Here is a 22,171-nt window from a genome sequence, read left to right on the forward strand (position 1 = left end):
TTCCGCACTGGGAGTGAGAGAGACGCAGAGTGACGAAAGGCTTCTTCGGAAACGGCCGCACCGCGTTCGCGAACGGAAGTGTGCGGCGGACACGGACCGCCTCGCCTCGCCTCGCCACGCCACGCCTCGGAATACAACAGAATCGCGAGCGCGAAGCAAGTTAGTTGGGAATGGGATGAGACATGTATGGAATGAATGAAATGAACTGTCACTGTGCCTCACCGTCACCCCTCCTTCCCACCCTCTTCCCCCGTGCCCCTCGGCGCTTCCCTCACACTTCCGCCTGCCCCCTTCACACACACACACACACTACACCATTCCTCGCCGTTCTGCGGAATGTCGCGGGACTGGTGACCGCGCGCTGTCCGCTACACTGTAGGCGGCAGCTCGGCAGCTCATCGTTTATGTATATATTTTTTAAAAATTTTGCTTTGCCTTACTGTCCTGTGCTTCATGCTTCCAGGGAGCTCAAGTCCCGCAAGAGCGGCAACCCGGACGACAACCGCTTCAACGTGCGGGACTTCGTGCGGGAGCACCAGGCCCAGCGGCCCAGCTGCCCGCCCTGCTCCACCTGAAGGACCTGAAGGGAAGGACCAGGACCGCCGGACGGCCGAGGTGAATGCCAATCTGAATAATTGCCTTTCGAGCGATTCCGCTGCCCGTACTCTCGTTCTGTCTCTCTCGCACTCGTGGGGTGTGCCCAAGGGGTGCGAGAGAGACAGCGAGGGGTGGGGGCGGCGGGATCGCCCCACCCCTAAGCCTTCAAAGTCTGAGATATTTTCAAAATGAAACGATTTTTATTTTTCCTGTCGTATATTGCTGATGATAAAATTGTTGGTCTGCTTGTCCTTTTGTTTTCAGACGGAAAGGCCTTTTCCCTCTTTCCAAGAGAAATCTACGGACGGGGAACCTACCCAGCCCCATGGAGCGATGTGTGCAGTAGACGAGTCCGATCGCTTCCATTGGTGGCGTAGCGTTTTCGACAGTGTGCCAATGACGGCGCTGCACCGGGCTATGGCCTTCGCGTTGATGCCGATGCAGTTCGTTCAGTTGTACAGTTTGTGGAACGCTTACTCGATTTAATATTCTACGGTTGCTTTGAACACCGCGTGTGTATGTGTGTAACAAGGGCTACTACCGTTATTACAAAATGTCGCAAGATTGTGACTTTCTGAGCTATTTATCTCTAATTGATCGTTTTTATTATCTTGTTTGAGGATGTCTATTTTTGTGCCAATTATTTTGCATTTGTTGTTGTGTTTTGCCAAAAGTTTAATTGAGGCTACCGTGGTAAACTGCAGTGGCCCTTCGGCAGCACAATGGAAAACCATAAAACTGAGAGATGAAATTAACTTTATGGTGGTGTGTTTCGTAATCTGCTGAGGTGCATTGCCAGATTATCTGCCTCGAAAGAAAGCATATGGTGTAGCACAAAGAGACATCTAAGTCTCATTAACGCTATTGTTGTTCTAGTTTGTGATGTTTAATGCATTTATGTCTTCTCGTTGTACGGGGTTGTGTGGCATACTGTACCAGCTCTGACTATTTTGGAGGGCTCGCTTCCCACGGAGTTCAAGCAGCTCTAGTACCAAGATACTCACAGAGACCTACTCTGGAGCGTGAACGTATTCTTGTGTATTTTTGTAGTTTTACACTACATGTTGTGTCATTGTCAATTTGGATGAAACTGCTAATGTGTTTTACTCGCTAAGTATTTTACAGAATTTCCTTACAACCATTAAGTTGACTTAAAAGTTAATGTATTCATGTTTACCTAGTTGGTCTTCCCTTGTAAAATTCACTTATTTCCTTGAATGATAAATGAAAGCATTTGGGTTAGATAATCAGATAGCTTTTGAAATAGAAACCAAAACTTGCACTTCTCCAAACTGTTTTTTACATTGTCCTGAGGTAAGGCTTTTGACCATTTATAATTTATTTTCTTTTATCCGAAGAGATGTTGCTATTAATGCATATATCCTAGGCATTTATTTCCGTTGCTGATATTGTGTGATTTCCGTGATAGAGGGCCTTGCTGAGCCTGAGTAAAAATGGGATCAACTGATCGGGTCAAATCAAAAAAATTCTGGAGGAGTTAAAGTAGGACATAGAAAAACCCTACCTAAGCTGTAAGTTTTTAGATTGAGTGTTAATTTTTAATTTTCTGTTTGATGGACCTAGTTGTTTTTCAATCTTAGAACCTCTGTTGTGTAGTTAAGAGTATTTTAAATAACTTGTCAGTGAAAAAGAAGTGTAAATATCTTTGCGTTCTTGTGTGTGAAAGAACCAAAAGTTTGAGCTGCATAGCTGTCATCATTAAAATAACATAATTGGTGCATATCTGTTTGTGGACTGATGACAGAAGAGGCATCAAATCTGTACTGTGTAATCTGTCTTAGATTAAGTGTTCTCAAGTGCTCTGCAGTTATCGCAGTCCAGGAACACTTTGGTCGTGTAAAGAATATAGCGATTTACAGCACTCGAACAAATGCATGCATATCCCTCAGTGTTGGTAATTTGTATCCTCCTAGGCCCAAATGCAAACAGGTCTTACATAAAAAAAGCTAACTTCCTTAACACAACATTTTGTTAATATTTATATGTAGAAGCAGACTCCAATAGCTTTGAAAATTAAGGGAAAAAGAGCATGTTATGTGTACCACATAAGCTTGAATTTATGTATTTTCAAATACTCTTTCTCAATGCTAGTAGTATCTGTGTTCTCAATAATTCAAGCAGATATTTACTGACACTCAATGTTTTGTTTATTGACACGTGTTTGAAGGCTGTTGCCAACTTCCTGGAGCTTCCTGTATTTAAGCATCTAAAAAATAAATAATAATAAAAAAAAACAATTTAGTGAAGCAAAAATAATTGTCTTTTTTCCATCCGAAGACTCTCAAACATGATATCATTTTCCTCTCAAACCCAGTAAGATTGCTCGTCTTCCCTGTCCCTTCACGTAAGATTTTTTTATGTTGCGTACAGGAGAAAATAATCGATTTCGCAAATAATCAACCATAATATATTTAATTCTTGTCAAGACAATTACACTTTCAATGAACATTGCTGCTTAACAGAAGCACTGCTCAGCAGGTAAGCATGAAAATGTCTCCTAAATGCTCAGAAAAGTAAATAAACCACATTCACAATTGTTAAACGATAAGAAAAATACCTTCAATATAATACCTTTAAACCACATTATTGAATGATGCTATTTGTCAATTGAAGAGCAAAGAACTGTTATTCTACAAACTACACCATTCAGGTTGGGAAAGTGGGAGTGCAAGAAAACCTTTTGTCTGTCCTGTACTGAAACATTAATTCACAAAATTTCATCCAAAATACAACGAACCTAAAAAAATACCCTGCGTGTGGATAGAATAGGATGACACATACACAGGGGCTCCTAGAGGAGTAGGCAACAGTTCTCAACTTCACTAACAATATGTAAAATAATTTTTCTCTATGTATCAAATTAGAAGCAGCTAGTTAAAGTACAGCAAACAAAAGGAACAATTGTTCAAATTAACAATACAATAACAATATGTTCAATAATGTAAATATGTCAGTAAAATATAATGCTTTTTAAACTAGATAATGTACCAAAATCTTGGGAACTAAATGTAAGACAACACTACTTCCCTTTGGTTTTGCTTTCCTTGCAGTAAACATGCAGTTGAAGTTACCTGACCATCACACATTTATTCACATTTATTCTTTACGCAAACAACAATCTTGTTTGTCTGATGAATAAGGTACAGAGAACTCACAAATACAGCATTTGGTCTGAAAACAATGGAAAATATTATTAGTCAAGGGTAATAATAATAATAAAATCATGATGCGTGCACCAGAGTTACCACGCTTTTGGGATTTTAAAAATTTCCCTGACAATTCAAGATTTTTCCCGGTTTTCCAGGTGCGTGGCAACCCTAATGCACTAACAAAGAAACAAAAATTACTCACTCTCCTTCTCTGAAGAACTCCTTTAGTGTGTTAGAGAAGCGTTTAGAATATCTAACAAAGTCCCGCTTGCGCTGCTCCAACTGTTGCTTTCCTTCAGATCCTGGAATGAATCCAGTCACTTCATTCACAGCATCTAGAAGTTTTTTTATGGCGCTTGCAATTTCCCTGGAAATCAGAGTGACAATTCACAGTGACGACTCTCACAAATAATTGATTGAATGCAAGAGGTAATTTAACATACTTTATGGTTTCCAAGAAGGTCTGACGATCTGTTATTTCATCAGGGATTCGGCACAAAATCTTCTTCAACGCAGCTGATTTTTTATTGAGTTCTTGGAATGCATCTTCTGAACGATTAAGTCGGTACTCTACCACTGTAAAATGAATCAGATAACAAATTAATCTCGGAAGGCCAATGGCCAATACAGAAAAATGGTTTTTGACACCATTACTTACTATCAGCATCAGTGGCTGCTCCTTGGAGACGTAACACTGTTTCATTTAAATTGACACTAAACTCTCCCCGTTGCATTATTCCAAGGACCAAATCATAAGTGAATCCTGGATGTGCCATTTCAGCTTTTGAGAGGGCAGCTCGTAGAGTTTGGGAGGCAGCAACATCGCGTCGTTCAAGCTAGGTAAAAAAAAAAAGAAACAGTAGAAAATAGTAACAAAACGAAACGGAGATCATCAACACTACGTTGGGAACTACAGGAGAGCAGCCATAAATCTTTGACAAAATACCATAGACTAGGGGAAAAAAACAGGGTTAGTCGTCTGACTTCTGTCCCAACCGACGGCTCCCAAATAAAAGATGAAGACAGACAAGTACTTAAAAAGAAAAGTACTGTAGGGTAGGCACACAATATCTATACAAACCTTGGACAGAATGGGACGTATTAAAACTGGAAGTACGAGAGACGACACGGGCGACTCCTCCCCCATTGTCATATTCGAGGTTTTTCTGTTATTTTCTCCACGCTTCCCGTGCGCGGCTCCGGCTTTGAGCTCGTGAACCATCAAGAAATCTTCAAACTAGACGAAAACGCATGAGCCAAAAAGTTTGCACCACTTAGGTCAGAGATATATAATGTTTGTGTCTTCTGGGCTGATCCACAACACAATCTAAGCTGAAGTGGGGAGGGAGGGGAGGGGGAGGGGGGCGTTGCGCTTAAAGCGCCACAAGCGGCGACAACCCACACTAAAAATGACCGATGGTCGGTTGCGAGGCTCCGCGCCGACAGTGAAGAAGCGTGAACGCACCTCAGCCTCTCACCACGTTTCCTTTCCGGCAATTTCCTGTTCTTCTTTCGTACCAAGATGCCACCGAAACAGACCAAGCCGGGCGACAAAGCTGGTAAATATTAATGAAAGGGGTGAATTTAGCGTTGGGTCGATCACAATTTGTCGTGTGTACTTAATTTCGCGTTATATTCGCATCGAAAATTGGATCCCAATCGGAAAGTTTGCCTAGTGCGGGTGTGAATGGGTTTGTAATGGCCACATGGTCGACACCAAACTGTTCTCAAAACTGTCAGGATGCTCTAAAACAGTGGGCGTTAGCAGTCCTGTGTGCGCAAAATTCCTATTTGCCTTTGTAACTGATGTAAGGAAGTAGGGTAGTCGAGTCGCCCTTCTAGGCTATGCATTCCTTTCGAACATAACCTCTCTTGTTGTTGTCCGTCCGACATGGCCGCCTTGGCCGCGTTATGTACACGGCTCGTGTGGTCATTCCTTCGTTGGACGTCAGTTGACGCGACCCGCTGTTTCATTTTAGAATACTCGCCCATTCCTGGCAACAACCGCTCGTTCCGTCGTGCGCGTGTTACCGGTTCTAATTGTTTGTTGTCAATGTTTCAGGCGCTGCCAAGCCAGAGGCCAAGAAGGAGAAGAAGCCTGCGGCCGCTGCCACTGCTGGAGCTGCCAAGCCCGCTAAGCCTGCTGCCAAGCCCGCTGACAAGGATGGCAAGCCCAAGCCCAAGGCGGCCGACAAGAAGGCCGCTGCCGCCAAGGCAGCCAAGGGACTCAAAGTCGCTGCCAAGGCTGCCAAGGCTGCCAAGGGAGCGAAGGGCGCAGTGAAGGGAGCTGCCAAGACCGCCACCAAGGGCAAGGCTGGCGCCAAGCCCACCAAGGTTGTGCCCAAGGGCCAGAAGGGAGGCGCTGTCAAGGCTGCCAAGGCTGCCCTCGACAAGGCCCGCAAGGTCCAGAAGAAGGTGCGTTATTTTTTTAAATTTGCGTGTTTATGTTTTAAGACTATTTCACTCATGTCACTTTACAATGATGTCTTTTAATCAGTGGAAGTTTTATTGATAATATGTGAAACTATTATTATCCTGATGTAAGGTGTTCAGTCATATTTTATAAATGATTTTCCAAGTGCATTGCTTCAATGTAACACATCAATTGTTGCTTCTAGTGACTTCAGTATGATGCATTTTAACAAGTGGAAGTTTCACTGATTCCCTCATGAACTGATAACTGTTCCTGACCTGAAGTTACAGAATATTTTAGATCACTGCGTTGTCTCTAAGTTGCTTTAACATGATGTCCTTAAACAAGTGGAAGTTTCACTGATATCTAATGAATAGATAATTGTTTCCTGATCTAAAGCAACTTTTTACAATACTTTGACTGGAGACCCTTGATTGAAGGTATCAAATTCTAAATTGTTCACTTATGTTTACAGGTCATCAAGGGACCCTTCGGCACTCGTGTCCGCAAGGTTAGGACTTCAGTTCACTTCAACCGCCCCAAGACCTTCAAGGCTCCCCGTAACCCCAAATATCCCCGCAAATCCGTGCCCAGGAGAAACAGGTTTGTGTGCCTTGATTGTTCAGTTGTCACCAACGCTTAGTGGAATGCTTAATTTTTATTTTCTTGTAGGATGGATGCCTTCAATATAATCAAGTACCCCCTCACCACTGAAGCAGCAATGAAGAAGATCGAAGATAATAACACCTTAGTCTTCCTTGTTCACCTTAGAGCAAACAAGCACCATATCAAGGCAGCTGTCAAGAAGCTGTATGATATTGATGTTGCTAAGGTTAACACACTCGTCAGGTGCGTGTTTTCTCACTGCTTGTCAATTATTTAATGTTTTTCAATTTTACTGAAACAATTTGTCTGGTTCCAGGCCTGACGGCAAGAAGAAGGCGTACGTGAGACTTACGAGAGATTTTGATGCTCTGGATTCGGCCAACAAGATTGGCATTATCTAAATGTATCTCCTTCTTTATTAAATATCTTTAAAATCCATCTGTGATTTTTGTTCCACCTGCTGCCCATGGCGTTTCAGAATTATCACCTCATTGCTATCTTTAAGATCATTCATTGAGCCCAGTATTTTTAGGTTGATCTGGGTAGCATCTCCAGTGAACACACTACACAAACACCTGAAATTTAGGAAGAATTTTAATGCCAGCACAACGTCTTAGAAAACGCTTAGAGTGTGGTCTGATCGTGAGTTAGGGTAGTTCAGGCATACATAAATAACGTTAATTGCAAAAGTCAAATGTTAGCACGCTCTGATCCCTGTTCAGAACCTGCTGCCAGGTACACAGTCCATGTTAAACTGGGTGACGGTTGATTCCAACGCCGTCCCCGGGTCTTTGCGTGAACTAGGTGTGCATCTTATTTATTTATTCCTTCCGGCATTGCGACGATTCTGACGTTTGTTTCTCTCGCTGCGGCCGGTCTGGGAGCTCCTCTGGGGTGGTGGTGGGGGAGGGGCTCGTTGCCATAGCAACCACCCGCTAGTCTCCTCTGAGGTGTTTTGTGAGAGAGTATAGCTCGTTTGAGCATTGAGAGGAAGCCGATATCCCTGCTGGCTTTTTGTCCAACATAAAACAACAAATAAAAGTACTTTTGATTGTACTTGAATTGCCTCCAATTCTTCCCCGATGGGGTAGATGCTTCTTAATCGGCAGTTGATCTCGTATCCTGCCTCCACTGCAGCAAATGTGCTATATAGCAGCCTGCTGCGAGACTAGTTTGATACCGTTGTACTTGTACTGTCACTTTGTTTACTTTTGTTTGAAGTGATTCGAAAGATGCGTTGAAAGCATTTGAATTTCATTATTTCACCCCAACGATAATGGAAAAAGTTTCACGTGGGTTGAGCCTTCATCACAACCGTGAACATCGAGACTTTATCAGTCTAGGTAATAGCCCTCTGTCATGTACTTCTGTTAAATCTGCCTGACATTTTTCAGTAATAAACTTAGTGTTTTCCCCCCTAGGTCATGAAATAACATCATGTCTTCCATTGCAAATGAGCCTTTACTTCAATGTGATATTTTTCCCTTTTTGGATCGCTACGACTCTTACAATGCTGAGTTTTAAGGTAAGAGTTTTTTTTTTCTCATGAAGTGCAGTTAATTTTTTCTGGAGTCATTTAAGATTGTTTAATAGCAACCTTTATTTTCTGTCCCTAGTATGAATACCTTTCAACCATCTACAAATTTATCTTAATATTAATTTTAGTGTGCTTGATCATTATCGAGTGTGTTCGTCTTTACTTGGGGTATCTGGGAAACCTGTCTGAAAAGGTAAAGTCTCTTTTATTAAGGTAGCCACTAATTGTTTTGTTGTTGTTTTGTACTAAGCCGTTTCCCTTTTGTTTCCAGGTTCCAGAATTGGCAGGCTTCTGGGTTCTATCCATTGTTCTGCAGTTGCCTCTTCACTTATTGCTACTGTTCAGTCCTCCCTTATGGCCTTTGCCAGCAGAAACTGCAGTAGAAATCGTTATGTTGGTGCTCCTTCTAACACAGCTAGGAAGTGGCTTTTTCGCATTGCGAAAATCTGCTCTACATCAAGCTCGGAGGTATCACCTGGCACAGATTCAAAATAAATCCACCCTAGAAGATACTTCAATGAAATGAGGAGCTAAGGGTATGACTTACAATAAATTTAAATTAAGGCAAAGAAACAACTTCAGATTTAATTTTCTATCCTTGAACATCAAGTATACAAAATCAATATCTGTAATAATTATCACACTCTTATTTAACATTTATCTTTCACATCTTACATATTTACAGAATCCAGTAATAAAAACTATGGACTTTCTCACAGCTTATTCAAGAAGTTCTTAACATGTCTTTCCACAATAGAATATCTAGAATATTTTGTATAAAATTTTACAGAGATAAAATATTCTATTTACATTATAGATGCAGTATTTTCATTGCTGCAGATGACTTAAATCTTGGAAATTTCACATATTTAACATATTTTTGGACATAAAAGTTGTTTCCTTTTTCAACCTTTGATCCATAATTAGGCATAGCAAACAAAAATAATAGTCGTAATACAATCTATAGTTGTTTGGTATTGTCCCCTAAATCAGTATTGTCACCTGACCTATCCTAAACTAGCTCCCTATGAGTGCACACACATAATAATGTAATGTGACAATGTTCTGATGAGATATAGCAATTATCACAGTCAATCTTACAGCTACTGGGTTTGTCAGATTATATTAATAATGGTTTGAGACTGTAACACTTTTGAGAAGGAAAAAATGTTTACATTACTGGTACTATTTGTGGGAAAGTGCTATCTATAAAACCTTTGTTGGGAGCTAAGTTTAAGAGCTGTGAGTTTTCGCAGTGATCACAGCATGCTCTGCTAGACAACCACCACAATCTTTTAGTAGTGGTTAGCTAGCAGGAGGTCAGGTGACATCCGTTGTCAGCAGGTAGATGTTTCTTCTCCTTCCAGAGTACACGAAACATTTTCCAGCTTGTGGGCCAGATGAAGTTTCTTGCAGTAGGGATCCATGTCTAGTGAGTCCAGGATCTGTGAACAGGAGATGAGAAAAAAGACAGTTACACATTTATTAATCATGACTAATAAAAAAATTGTTTTGCCATTATTTCTGAATGAACACTAGGAAGGAAAACACAACAATCTATCAGATAACTAACAGTGAAGTGGATTCAAGCAGCAAATAAATATTGTGCAGCGTGCTTTACAATTCTATAATACATACTTGGACAGATGCACTCTTTGTTTCTTGTGAAGGTTCACGATACAATGTGTAAGTGTTGTTGTGGATAAGCAAAGCTTAAGCAGTTGTTTTCTAATTATTTGGTGTTCTAGGCAGGACTGAGAAGGGAACAATCAATTGTCTCTTGAGTTCCTGTTTGGAAAAGTTTAGCAGCTGCTAGAAGGCACATTTGTGTTGAATGAACGTGTCATCCCCTTCCCATTCCTGGTTAAAAGTCTTGGACCACGGGTAAGCAAGGCAGAAGCATAATCAAAGTAATAGAGCTAAAGGTCTTTCATTAATTAAAAAAAATTTATTAGGTGTAGCAGTACCATTTGAGCACAGCTTTATAAGCAACTGCTTTACAGTAACAACAAAGATTTACAAATTTTACAAAATAGATACAAAATACAACAGTATTTATAAATAAATTTTTGCATTTATAAATTCTACAAAACATTACAGCAATAAAATTTGCAATTTATAACAACAGTTTATCATGCTGTTTTCCAGCCATGCACTACGCAAAGCAAAAGTAACATAGCACACCAATAGCAAAAGAAATTGTCCACACAATTTATGGTCAATTACTACTACTGTGATGCAAAGTAAGTCCTGGGTGAAGGGCATTCCTAACAAAATAAGTTACTACAAATTTCGGTTTCATTGATAAATCGCAGCCATCTACCCCCTCAAAGTTTTCGTGATCTTCAACATATGGATTTTTAACTGCATTCCTAAAAAAGAAGCTTAAGGCAACCTCATTTAAAGAGACTTACTAAACTAGACATTTGGTTGATAGGATGAGGCATCAAATTAACTTGTCTGATTGAGGCATATATGACAGGATTATCTTACACCAGTCCAAATTTTAACTTACACAACTTTTTCTTCCAGCAAATTAGGAGCTGTGGTAACTTTATTTACTATTATTAAGTTACCCCAAGAAAGCATGGCAACAAAATAAATTCTAACTACAGATTGGTAAGCAATCTAAATTACACATACTTGCTACTGTATCTACATATGCCACACTATTAACACATTTAATGACAAGGCAGGTCACCTAAAACTAATTCTCAGTCGTTTTTGATGTTTCCATCATTCAATTTACATACTTTATACAAAATTCATTTGACTTAGATGGCAACTTCTACTACTAATCAAACTGGTTTTGAAATCTGAAATCACTAGCTCCACAAGGACAGTCACAATGAGACAAAACGTCATTTTCAAGTACAGGATGACATGAAGCATTTTGGGAACGACCATACGACGTTGAAGGAGCATACATAGTAGGATGGGAGTTATTGGATTGAGACATATAAGCAGAGGAAGTAGATGCAAGAGTTGAATGGGGGTACTGATGCAACAAGGCATACGTAGCTTGTGAGTGAGCATGGGCATGTGCCCTAGAATGGGCCTCCATCGCTGCACTCACCTGGTCGCTGTATTTGGTGACATAGATGTACAGCTCCTTGAGTGCTGACACTGTGTCAAACTGACTTGCTTGAGAAACTGTGGCAGAGAGTTGCTGCATTGCCGTGCTCATCTCTTGGTCTGTTATTTGAGGGAGCTCAGCTACCTCACTGTAGAACCTTGACACCATTTGTCGATAATTTGGAATATCCTTGGCAAAAAGGAGCTTGTTGGATGGTGAATCTTTTCCTAGCCGGTGTTCACTCGTTGAACAAGCATCCATAAATGTTTGTGCTATCACAGACAAACATGAATCCACCGTTGGAGTTTTGTTTATGTCAAAGATGAAATCCGGATTCTTGATGAAATTGACCCAAAATCTCAAAGGAAGGCTGAAAAAATGAAGCAGAAACCAGTTATATGGATGCCTTGCTAGGTTTCCCAACAACATTCTAAATCAATGGAAAATTAAATTACCTATTTGATTTCCATGCATGAACAACTTCAGGATCACTGATGTTGTGTTTTCTAGCTGCTTCATCAAGAAGATCAAACAGCCATTTTACAGCAGGAGGTAACATTTCATTTGCTGTCAATATTGTTGTTAGGAAATCATCAACAAACTTCTGAATGGTTCCTTTTGTAGACAGTAAACGAGTTAAAAAGATCTCTGGTATTGCTTTGTGTGTCCGCTCTCTGTCGCGGTCAACTGTACCAGTTTTAGAATTGCTAAGATAGTGAGAATCATCTACTGGTTTTACAAGATGGAAGACTTTAGTATTGGCTCCTTGCTCCAAATCACAGGGAATTATGGGTGATAGTGAATTGCCAAAATATCCTGTGCAGTTATGACAAGCTTGTTTGCAATTAGCATTGTTGAAGCTTTCATTCTGCCTGGGAATCAATGACATGATGGCAGATGACTTGACTCCATAATGAGCCAAAGTGTTTAACTTTTTCCAACCACCAATTGACTGAGTGGATAGATCTTCATCTTGAAGAGTGAGATGTCCTCCTCTTCCATGACGCCATTCTGTGAATAGATAAATACATTTATATACATTTGAAAAATGAGTTTAGTAAAGATATCAGTTCTCTATGTTTCAGGAAATGAACTTACCAAGATCCACTTCATGAATGGATGGCCGCAATGAAAATGGTGTATTTTTATACAAAGCATCTAAAATTTTTGACTTTACTTGGCTGATTGTATCACAGTCCAATACCCTACATTGAATTTTATCATCCACCTCATCTTGGACAATATGAAGTGTCTGCAAACAAAAGTCACAAAAGAATATTACCATAAAGTCACATTTGCAAATGGCTCAAACAAATATGAAATCAAGACCTACCTGATATGTTTGGTAAGGTATTTTTTCATAGTGTGGATCCTCCTGAACAAGATGAATTATGACAGTGCCATGGTCAATTTGTTCACGCAGCAAACGTTCTTCAGAAAGTGAATATCTTGCATCATGTATCACAGTGTCAACTGGTCCCTTTTCAATTTGGTGCTTGATGGCTTTGTATAGGAGGAAAAGAGAGGAGCCAGCACAGTCCTTCAGGTAGCCATACATACATAAAGCCATCCAATTCGTCAGCATTTTCTCAACAACTGATTCTGTGCGACGCAACATGAGCTGAGGGTGCTTAGTTCCCACAGATTTTTCAATGAGACGTAACAATAAAGACCGCAAAACATCAGTAGCGTATTCCATTTTGTTCATAAGAACAACCATGAGAAGAGAAGCCACATTAACTCTGAAAATAAAATGGCAGAAACATTTGTTAGTAAATCATTAATAAGTAAGTTGTAGAGATTGTAACAATGTAATGAAAGAAAACTAACTTGTCCCGAATATTGAAACTTTTCTGGGCCTCCAAAGTCTCAATAAAAGTTAAGATAAAACATTTATTGCCAATAAGTTGTTCAAATTGTAGCATTGCTGCATCATAGTTATTCCGTGGACCATTAATTCGGACCTGGAATGAATATTAAAAATTGGATGAGATTAATAAGCACATGTAAACTGTAAAGATGTTTTAAAAATTCTTTTTTAAAATTTATTTCTGTAGAGAACATACCTTTGGCTCATTTAAAATTGGATGATCAATAACACCAGGAAAGAAGACTTTGAGGATGTAATTTGTATGATCTAGCATGGGAATACCAGAAGAGACCAGATCTGCTGTAAGATCAGTCATGTCTGTCTGCAGCTCTGCAAATGCTGTAAGAAAGAAAAGTTCTATTTAAAGAAACAGTCTGTCATTATTATGAAAACCCCACTTCCTACTAGGAAATGGCACATACACCCTAGAGAAAATAATTGCTAATACAAAGGAGTCCCTGTTTCCGATTGTTTGTTTGCTTTTAGCTATTTAAGTTATCAAAAAGCGCGTTGGCTCGTACATAGAAGACAAACAAAATTTTTATTATAATAATGACAGTCAAGCTCTTTTTTTCTTCTTTTATCTTTTTTTAGGAGGCAAACAGTTACAAGTAAATCTTACTATGCGATTACATGCAATTGCTATTATGAGTTTGAACGGAAAGAACTCAATTAGTTGGCACCACCCAGCAACATCAGCGCAATGACAGAACAGCGCACAGCACATGACAAAGCACAGAAAAATGAGCAACCATGGAGCAACTGATATGCAATTGAACATCCAACATGAAGCTGTTGTTAATGGTTAGAGACAGCGACAGAGAGGACTATTGAGCTCACTATTGGCTTTCACAAAAAGGAGACAAATCTCTCACTCTCTCTGAGGACAAGAGCTATATGCGGCTATATATGGTATGCAAGATTGTTCTATTATTTAAGAAAATTGAATTTGGTTATCCAAGAGGCAAATTAAAGAGAGGAGTTCCACTTTTGGATGTAACACACATATGAACTGCATTAAAGCCACATAATGCAAAATGCAACACGCGCTGTGATATCCAAGTGCAATACCATGTGGGCTGAGGTTTGAACTGCCATTGCGACGGGGGTCCCAAGTACACATCTGGACAAATGCTGAAAGAACAAAATTTAAGGGGCAAGGGCACATTTTAGCAAAGATTTTAAAAGTTCCTATCAGGTATTTTTACCAAAGTTGTACATAATAAAAATTAGCTGTTAACTTAGATATCAGCAAGCCTAGTTGAGTTAACAAATGATAAACATAAATTAAGTTATACAACCCATTAAAATAAAAATACCAAACCCAAGAAACCCCAACCAAATCAAGTCAAGTTAAAATAAAAAATACAAAGTGAAAATAACAAAAAAAAAAATATTTGAGCTTACCTTGTTTACATTCAGACCGCACATTGCTTTCAAGGGTGTCCATTTGGATTTGGATCCGTTTGTATTCTCTTTCAGCCTGAGTTGATTTCCTACGGTACACCACAAGCACAATGGCAAAGAGTACAACAAGGAAGAATGTTCCAGCTGCAATGCCTGCTATAGCTTCTGGTGGGAATGCATATGGCTTTATCACTTCATATCGGAGGGAGCCAATAGGAAATCGCAATGACCTTCCCACTCGAACGACAACTAAGGGCAAACCACTGTCTGTTCTGGCTCCAGTTTCGTCTGTCCCAGATGGTTGAGTGTCAGGAGGGGAGCACACCAATTGGGTTTGAGCCAGGGAGGTAACATTGCATTGTCGAGTACCAATGGTAACATTGACATCAGACTCATCTGATGCATAGTTTAAATTTTCTCCCTATACCACAGAAACAAAAGAAATTAGTTATTGAATGAGTTTGCCATAAATATCAAAAACTGATGCAGCTACAGCTTTTACATACCTCAATGACCAGTGTGTCACCCTTGTAAAGTTTTATGTCTTTAGGAAATTGGAAGAACTTTGGATCTTCCACATACAACAGTTGGGATGGGACAGATGGAAAGTGTTTGCCCAGCTCCACAGCTGATTCAACATCATCCATAATGAACCCAATATGAAGGTTTATTTGTGGTGGTGACTTCCCTGTGCCACTAGATCCAGTCAGTGAACGCAACTGTTTCCTTCGAGCCACTTGGGAGCGAACCAAGGAAACTGTGGAAGTGGCAGACTCCGTGGGTGATGAAGCCGGGAGAGCCACAGTGGATCTTCGCGTCCGCAATGCTTCAGATAGTGTTCTACTATCAATGGGTGGTGAAGGGCATTCCATTTGAGCTGTATTAAGTACGTAGCAAACCTGAGAAAAAAGGAAACAGTAGGTTAGCAAAATTCTAGCTGGTGACAGTGACATTAAGGTTTCCATCATATTTATACTTGCCGATCGGTTGATTGGGTTTGGGTCACCCTCTAGATAGACCACCATCTCTGGCTTTTGAACTGTGTCCAGATTAGTGCCATGAACAGTAATCATACGGCCACCAGACGCAAAGCTCCTGAGGGGTTTGATTTCCAGAATTGTTGGATCAACTGTGTAATTGAATGGGTAACCAGAGAGTGTCCTATTGGCACCATCAATTTTCAGAGTTAATCTCTGAATAACTCTAGCAGATGGTGCTCGGGTGGTGATGCAAGTGAGTCGGGAACTTGAAGCCTGAGTTGCATTAACGTGACAAGGAAGTTCATCTAGCCAAGCTTGGACTGTGCTGCCAATGTTCAGGTACTGCCCAGAAATGGCAAGCTGTGTGCCTCCACTCTGGGGACCCATTGGTGGAAACAATCCGGATATCTGGATGTCCTGAAAATATAAAGAGAAGAATATGTATAAGTTGCCCAACATTTCCAATAAATTAAATTAATTATTTAAAAAAAATTTTTGGCATACCTTGTAACTGAAGCTCACAGTTGATTCAGTGAAACCAGCATCATTTCCAACAATGACAGGAGCAGACAATTCACGCTCTGCTCTTCCTGTCCTACAGACAATCCTCACAGAAACTTCATATTGTGTCAGTTCACAAGGCGTGCTGCCTATCCGAATCTTGCCACGGACATCATCTTCCTTCAGTCCCAGATTGCTTCCTTCAATTGTCACCAATGTTCCTCCTTCGATAGGTCCACTCAAAGGTTTGATCTGGAAGGAGACGAAAAGTTTATATTGACACGGTTGCACTTCTTAAAAGATGCAGGTACTCAGCTTGTTTTGTTTTTACTAACCATATCAATTCTTGGCTTAGGGCATTCATTGGCAGCAGAGTGGATACAGCTCTGTGAATAGCTACATGTGTTCCCACACCAGCTGCATTGGTACTTAGCATTGCGAGTGACACACAGAGAGCAGTCTGGATGGTCTCGGTGAGAGCCAAGAATCTCACACTTGTACAAAATAATGTTTGTTGTGTCAACATGGTGGTTACGGTTCCACACAACACTCACGGTGGCCTCGTATTCTCCAGTGTTAGCTTCATAAGAATACTGTTAACATAGAGAAAATAATGCAGGTAAGACAATGTTAAAATAAGCCGAAACATCATACAGAAAATATGCACTTACAGTTGTCTTGTCGCAAACAATGTATCGTCCACTTTCAACTTTGGCTGGGACCATCATCTTGGAAGTCTCAATGGTGACAATGCACTGGAAGCCTGTGTGCCCAACCTGGGGATGAGGGAGGTTCTCCACCTCCAGAAGGATTTCCTTGGCAACATTGTTGGGCCGTAGAATTTTCTCCTTGGGTTGCTTGAATCGGGGGCAGAAATTGACTCCATGATGAGTTAGATGTGCCGGATTCTGTAAACACAAATTTTCCAAAATATAAACAAAGTCAAAATTTTCTGGAGCCCTGAAAGAAAACTAATACTGTCATGTTGTGGGGCAAATGAGTTTAACGGGAGGGAGAGGACCTAGCACACATCACATGGCCAGTGACTGTCACGTCCCGCCATCAGCCATCAGCGTGCAGCAGGCAGGAATTAGCCAGCCCACTGATGGAAACCGCAACCCCCCCTCCCCGCCTCCCTTTCTGCTACCGTGCCAAAAGTCCCCCAATGAAAGGCGTGGATAATACTAATACTGGAGTCAAAAGGTCGAGGGGTCGCAGATCAAGACGATCAAGACCACGATGCAGCCGGGTGGTTCAGGACAGCGGTTTGTCGCACCGTCTCTCTCGCACCCTTTGGAGAGCCTCATGAGTGCGACAGAGACAGAGCGACGAAACGACTCTTCGGAATCACTCGGCAGACGTAGGGCCCCGCGCGCGGGGTTCGGCCAAGGAGCAAGGAGGGAAAACAGAGAGGGAGGGAGGGGTGTCTCCAAGTTTGGCAAGAGCAGCGCGACGTGGGCAGCCTCCCCCTCCCCCTCGACAGAAGCAAAGGCTGAAATTAAACTTGTTGCGCTTTGTTTGGACGGACCGGGCGGGGAAGAGCCAAGAGCCAAGTGCGCCCTCCAATACAGAAGAAGGGACTCGCTGGCTGGAGGAAGCGGGACGGGGGAGCTGCACGGAGCGGAGCGGACGGGCGAGTGCGACTGTGTGACGCCGACGACGCGGCCAGGCGACGCGACCAAAACAACGGCAAGAAAGCGGACAAACAAAAAGAGCGCCTCATCTCTCTCGCTCTCTTTCTCGGGGGTGGCAGCGGGCGGCAGCGAACTTATGCGCTAGGCCGGCCAAAGCTAGACGCGGGGGGCCCGCCCCGCCCCGCCCCGCCCCGCCCCTCCGGCCGTCGTAACGCAGCGCCGGGATGCCGCTACGCCGCGCGAGCTGCGCTACTAACGCCGTGCCCGGCCGTGCCCGGCCACGCCGCCATTTCCCGGAGAACAATGCTCTCGAGTTAAGGCATTACGGGCTGACTATGCCATGGCTGCGCTCTAACCTTTTAACATTTCCCTTATCTCCGTATAAAGCTGCGTCATCAAAATCCGGGCCGGCCGCGCCGCCATGGCGCTGCGAAGGGCTCCTGAGCCACCCTCCGCCACGCCAGGGCAGGCCATGCGCCACCCCCCGCCGGCGGCATGGCCCGGGGCCTGCAGCCTCGGCAGCCAGCCGGGCCATAACTACCCGCCATTCCGGGCTAAAACGGATATAGTGGATAAACGGGCCTCGGAATAAGCCGCGGTCCGTCCGCGCGCCATAGCGACGCAGCGACAGCGAGGCAGTGTCGCGGGTTCGAGCCCCCGCCGCGACGACACTGCCTTTGCCGTCGCTGCCGTCGCCAGCTGCAGCAGCTAGACAAACAAAGCCGGCGGCGGGTCGAGTCGACAGAGCCGACGAGCGGGAAGGCGAGGCCAGGGAAGGCCAGGGAGGCCAGGCAAGGCGGTCGTGTTAAAGAGACTCGCGTAATTAGTAGCCCGTGCAGCCCGCGCATCCGCCATCAACCCTTGCCCTCTGTGCACCGCCTCTTCAACCCTGCCAGCGGCGCCAGCCCTGCCACTGTAGGCACTGTAGGCCGGGGCCGTGGGGCCGTAGGCTGCAGCGCGGCGCACTTTGAGCCACCCCGCGCCGCCACCGCCACCCCGCCCCGGGGCCCCGGGCACAGGAAGGCCCTCGACGCCGAGCCCGGCCGCCGCGCCGCCACGCCGCCGCGCACGGCCCCTGCCTCTGTTCTTCGATGACTACTTGGGCTGCTTTCTGGGAATGGATCCGCGCCACGCAACGCGGCCGCGCAGGCCCCGCGCGGCCCCGGCGGCAGCCCTACAGGACAAGGACCAAGAGGGCAGTGCGTGAGGCGACGCGGCGCCGCGCGGCGCCCTCCTCCAGGACCCCGATGAAAGGGAATTGAAACAAAGACGGCTTGGCCCGGGCGTGGCCGGGGTGGGGAAAGGTGCGCGTCCCGCCCCGCCCCGCCCCGCCCCGCCCCGCCCCGCGCAGCCCGCCGAAATTGACCCTCGCAAAAAAGGGGACAGCTTGCCTGCACCATTTCTGTACCCGCTGGTAATGGAACGGCGTGGGTTGTGGGTTCAAACCCGGCGCGCCACCGCTATTTTTTCGCAGCCCTTTTGTCTCAGGTGGGGTTGGTTGGGGGCGGGGCGGGGAGGCTGTAACGGCTCGGGGGTAAAAGGCGCCGCGCACCGCGTGTCGCGACGAGGGAGCGAGAGGGAGTGAGACAATACCGAGAGAGAGGGAAAGTGCGGTGAGTGGGAAAAGAATGAAGACGGGTAAGGGGCCCACTTGAGCCAGCTTGCCCCCGCCCCGCCGCGCCCCGCCGCGCCCCGCCGCGCCCCGCCGCGTGAGGGTAAAGGCGCCGACATGGCCGAAGCGGGGCGGGGCGGGGCGGGGCGGGGCGGCGCAGCCAGGCAACAAGGCAGCTCGGCCCCGCCCCGCCCCGCCTCGCCTCGCTTGCTTAATTAGAGCGCGAGCCAAGTGTTTCAGACAGGCGGGCCAGACGGAGCCGAGTGCAATCCCAGAGAAAAGAAGGACATTGCCAGCCCTTGCCCTTGTACTACGCACTCCCTTTGAACACCCTCGGACTCTCCCCGGCCCTCCCCGCGGCCCTCCACGGAGGCTCCAGCCACACCTGCCGAGGCCTGGCGAGGCCTGGCGGGGATATTTCGCTCTCCCGGGTTCAAACGCCGGCTATAGCAGTTGAAGCAGGGCACGGCCGAGGTGGCGAGGACACCCGGGGCTGTCACGGTAACGAGAACGAGCCCGGAGGGGCCGCGCCGAAACCCCCACATTTTTGTGCCCCACTGTCCCCGTCCCATTGGGTCGGGGAGGGGTGGGGGTGGGGGCGGATAGGCGTGAAGGCGCAGTGTAGTGGGCTGTACCTTTCAGTGCCTTTGGAGCGGAAAGTCCTGGCTTGTGATGTGATCCCACCCCGTAAGGCACACCCTAAAAAGCCGGCGTCGGAATCGGTCTGCTGAGGGAGTGTTTCGCCTACTGGGCCCGGGTTCGAATCCCGGCCGGGTACTCACGTTCTCGCCGGAGATGACGGTGCGCTGGCAGGCCGACGTGTTGTGCGAGCAGCGGTTCTCGTAGACGCACCACGAGCACGCCCACTGCGAGCGCACGCAGTCCGAGCAGGTGGTGTGCGTGGAGCAGTCGTAGTACGCGAAGTGCCTGGAGACGAAGTCCTTGTTGGTCTCGGACGAGCGCACCGCCAGCGGCACCAGCACGTGGTCGCGGCCCTCGGGGATCCTGGGCCGGGAGGACACGCCGGGCGTGGGGCAGGACAGCCCCAGCGGCGTGACGGCCGCGTCGATGGGGTCCGCGTCGCCGAACACGCACTTGTACTTGGCCATCGGGGGCAGCTCGGGCAGGGTGCGGATCGTCAGCTGGACCTGCGGGCAGAAGGAGAGGCACGTTGAGCATGTGCGCAGAAACAGTCCACGCGGTGCCGCGTGGCGTCAAAGGGTGTAACGACTCGCCGCGCCGCGCTCTCACACCTGCCAACTTTGGAGCGCAAACAAAAGGATTGCGTCTCACTTTCATCACGGCCAGCAGGAAGGGGAGGAGGAGGCGGGCGCCGTGGCGCAGCGTCGCGCAGCGCCGCGACGCCAGAGTAAGCCACAAGATTATCACACGCACCTGCCCTGCCTGTTCACTTCATCTAACCCCCGCCCCTGCCCCCTCCACGCCCCCTCGCCTACTTCGCTCTCTTCTTTTCGTCCTCGCGACCTCGGGACACTTTGTTCTGGAGGGCGGCGGCGACGCGGCGACGCGGCGACGCCACAGAGGGAAAGTGGCTCCGGGGGGAGTGCCGCTGGCGCTGCTGCCGCCGCCTCACGCCGCCGCGCTGGCCCAGAAGGTCCTCACGCTCCTCGCCGCTCCGCCAGGGCCACCCGCCTCCTGCGCCAAACTGCCGGCCGATTCAAATTTGGCGCCACGGCCACGTCACGGCCACGCCCCGAGCGAGGCGGAGAGCTCCAGAACGGGGCCTGCTGCCTGCTCGAGTGACCGATTCGCTCGCGAAGCGCGGAGCAGCGCAAGTACCCCTGAGCCGTGCCGGGGTTCGAGCCCGCCCCGCCCCGCCCCGCCCCGCCCCGCCCCGCCCCGCCCCGCCCCCTGCCGCGTCTCGCAGCTCCTTTTACTTCTTGGCCAACATTTGGCCTCCCGGGGCGTGGCGGGCGTGGCGGGAGAGACAGCGCGCGCGCTTTACCGACCATTCGCACGTACTCGGCCCCACCATCGGTCACTGCGGGCGGTGCAGCAGTGCATCAGTTAAGCCCCTCGCCCGCCTGCTCACACCAGCGCGCGCACCCACCGGCCCAATCCGAATCAAACTCCCTCGCGCACACACACCTCTGCACACACCTCTACACGCGAACACGCACACACACAGGCTCAGGTTGGGGTGAATGATACCAGCCACTCCGCCGCCACGCCATCCATCACTGAGATGGCCGACAGCCGAAGCGCCGAAGCGGCAAAGGGAGAAACCATCGGGCATATCCATAGCGCGCCCTCGCGCCCCCGCCTCGCGCCTCCGCCTCGCGCCTCACGCCCTCGCCGCCGACAAGGCCGCCGACGAGACGACTCAGGTCGCGAACGCCACACGACGAAAAAAGGGACCTGCCGCCGCCGGGACTCGAACCTGCGTCGCCAAAACAGCGAGCAAAGGGAAGGGCGCCGGGGGCGTTGGCGCGGCTGGCTAATCCCGCCGCCCGCCGAAAAAACGAAAAGAAAACCTTCGCGCCGCGAGCAGCGAGCATCCACCGCGTGAAGACAAGGGTCTTCTTCTTCTGGCTGAATGTGATGAGACTCCCTTTGCGTCGAGGTAACGCGCAGGCCTCCGGGCCACTCCGCCTGGCCCGCTGGAGCTTCTCCAGCAGCGCCTACGCTCAGCCACGCTCGGGCAGCCCCAAGCTCATCCACGCTCGGTCCAGCAGTGCGATGCTCAGCCACGCTCAGCTCCACGCTCAGCTGCACGCTCAGCTCCACGCTCAGCTGCACGCTCAGCT

The 22,171-nt window shown here is 46.5% G+C and overlaps 5 protein-coding genes across 8 annotated transcripts in view; 3 read left to right on the forward strand and 2 right to left on the reverse strand.

The window, feature by feature from the left end:
* Positions 1–3,406, forward strand: part of LOC117646467 (ras-related protein Rab-37) — a 39,538-nt gene extending 36,132 nt beyond the window's left edge. For both annotated transcript variants that reach the window (XM_034387418.1, XM_034387417.1), the window contains 2 exons: positions 464–615; positions 862–3,406. In XM_034387418.1, the coding sequence (XP_034243309.1) occupies positions 464–575 (112 nt within the window). In that variant the 3' untranslated portion in view covers positions 576–615; positions 862–3,406. The remainder of the gene's footprint in view (positions 1–463; positions 616–861) is intronic.
* LOC117646469 (programmed cell death protein 10) lies at positions 3,012–4,989 on the reverse strand. The gene is made up of 5 exons (XM_034387420.1): positions 4,849–4,989; positions 4,426–4,603; positions 4,211–4,343; positions 3,970–4,134; positions 3,012–3,789 (listed from the first exon to the last, which is right to left on the reverse strand). The coding sequence occupies exons 1-5, from the start codon at positions 4,987–4,989 to the stop codon at positions 3,705–3,707; spliced, it is 702 nt and encodes a 233-aa protein (XP_034243311.1). The 3' UTR covers positions 3,012–3,704.
* A 180-nt stretch (positions 4,990–5,169) lies between these two features.
* Positions 5,170–7,224, forward strand: LOC117646468 (60S ribosomal protein L23a). Its single transcript, XM_034387419.1, has 5 exons — positions 5,170–5,326; positions 5,830–6,182; positions 6,656–6,783; positions 6,853–7,029; positions 7,103–7,224. Exons 1-5 carry the CDS (start codon positions 5,290–5,292, stop codon positions 7,185–7,187), a joined length of 780 nt encoding a protein of 259 aa, XP_034243310.1. The 5' UTR covers positions 5,170–5,289; the 3' UTR covers positions 7,188–7,224.
* Positions 7,225–7,710: 486 nt separating this feature from the next.
* LOC117646470 (transmembrane protein 17-like) lies at positions 7,711–8,891 on the forward strand. Its single transcript, XM_034387421.1, has 4 exons — positions 7,711–8,129; positions 8,208–8,311; positions 8,403–8,516; positions 8,595–8,891. The coding sequence occupies exons 1-4, from the start codon at positions 8,063–8,065 to the stop codon at positions 8,847–8,849; spliced, it is 540 nt and encodes a 179-aa protein (XP_034243312.1). The 5' UTR covers positions 7,711–8,062; the 3' UTR covers positions 8,850–8,891.
* Positions 8,883–22,171, reverse strand: part of LOC117646466 (plexin-B) — a 188,299-nt gene continuing 175,010 nt past the window's right edge. The window contains exons 6-20 of one of the 3 annotated variants that reach the window (XM_034387414.1): positions 20,186–20,551; positions 16,829–17,065; positions 16,493–16,750; positions 16,161–16,409; positions 15,657–16,073; positions 15,183–15,575; positions 14,677–15,097; positions 14,341–14,403; positions 13,466–13,608; positions 13,230–13,363; positions 12,733–13,141; positions 12,498–12,651; positions 11,855–12,410; positions 11,400–11,769; positions 8,883–9,768 (exon numbers count right to left, since the gene is read on the reverse strand). In XM_034387414.1, coding sequence (XP_034243305.1) covers positions 9,661–9,768; positions 11,400–11,769; positions 11,855–12,410; positions 12,498–12,651; positions 12,733–13,141; positions 13,230–13,363; positions 13,466–13,608; positions 14,341–14,403; positions 14,677–15,097; positions 15,183–15,575; positions 15,657–16,073; positions 16,161–16,409; positions 16,493–16,750; positions 16,829–17,065; positions 20,186–20,551 — 4,278 coding nt within the window. In that variant the 3' untranslated portion in view covers positions 8,883–9,660. Of the gene's footprint in view, positions 9,769–10,248; positions 11,770–11,854; positions 12,411–12,497; positions 12,652–12,732; positions 13,142–13,229; positions 13,364–13,465; positions 13,609–14,340; positions 14,404–14,676; positions 15,098–15,182; positions 15,576–15,656; positions 16,074–16,160; positions 16,410–16,492; positions 16,751–16,828; positions 17,066–20,185; positions 20,552–22,171 lie in introns of those variants that run through there. The other 2 variants (XM_034387416.1, XM_034387413.1) reach the window with 2 other exon arrangements.

This window comes from Thrips palmi, unplaced genomic scaffold, assembly GCF_012932325.1.
Source record: "Thrips palmi isolate BJ-2018 unplaced genomic scaffold, TpBJ-2018v1 HiC_scaffold_19, whole genome shotgun sequence".
In the NCBI taxonomy this organism is placed as follows: Eukaryota; Metazoa; Arthropoda; class Insecta; order Thysanoptera; family Thripidae; genus Thrips; species Thrips palmi.

Bases quoted from the DNA above. Each gene is read 5' to 3' on its own strand.
- LOC117646468 (XM_034387419.1), top strand. From the start codon at position 5,290: ATGCCACCGAAACAGACCAAGCCGGGCGACAAAGCTG. The intron at 5,327-5,829 runs GTAAATATTAAT...TCAATGTTTCAG, and splicing joins CAAGCCGGGCGACAAAGCTG to GCGCTGCCAAGCCAGAGGCC. The intron at 6,784-6,852 runs GTTTGTGTGCCT...ATTTTCTTGTAG, and splicing joins TCCGTGCCCAGGAGAAACAG to GATGGATGCCTTCAATATAA.
- LOC117646469 (XM_034387420.1), bottom strand. From the start codon at position 4,989: ATGGTTCACGAGCTCAAAGCCGGAGCCGCGCACGGGAAGCGTGGAGAA. The intron at 4,604-4,848 runs GTTTGTATAGAT...TTTTTTACCTAG, and splicing joins TACGTCCCATTCTGTCCAAG to CTTGAACGACGCGATGTTGC. The intron at 3,790-3,969 runs GTGAGTAATTTT...CATTGTTTTCAG, and splicing joins GAGTTCTTCAGAGAAGGAGA to ACCAAATGCTGTATTTGTGA.
- LOC117646470 (XM_034387421.1), top strand. From the start codon at position 8,063: ATGGAAAAAGTTTCACGTGGGTTGAGCCTTCATCACAACCGTGAACAT. The intron at 8,130-8,207 runs GTAATAGCCCTC...TTTCCCCCCTAG, and splicing joins TCGAGACTTTATCAGTCTAG to GTCATGAAATAACATCATGT. The intron at 8,312-8,402 runs GTAAGAGTTTTT...TTCTGTCCCTAG, and splicing joins TTACAATGCTGAGTTTTAAG to TATGAATACCTTTCAACCAT.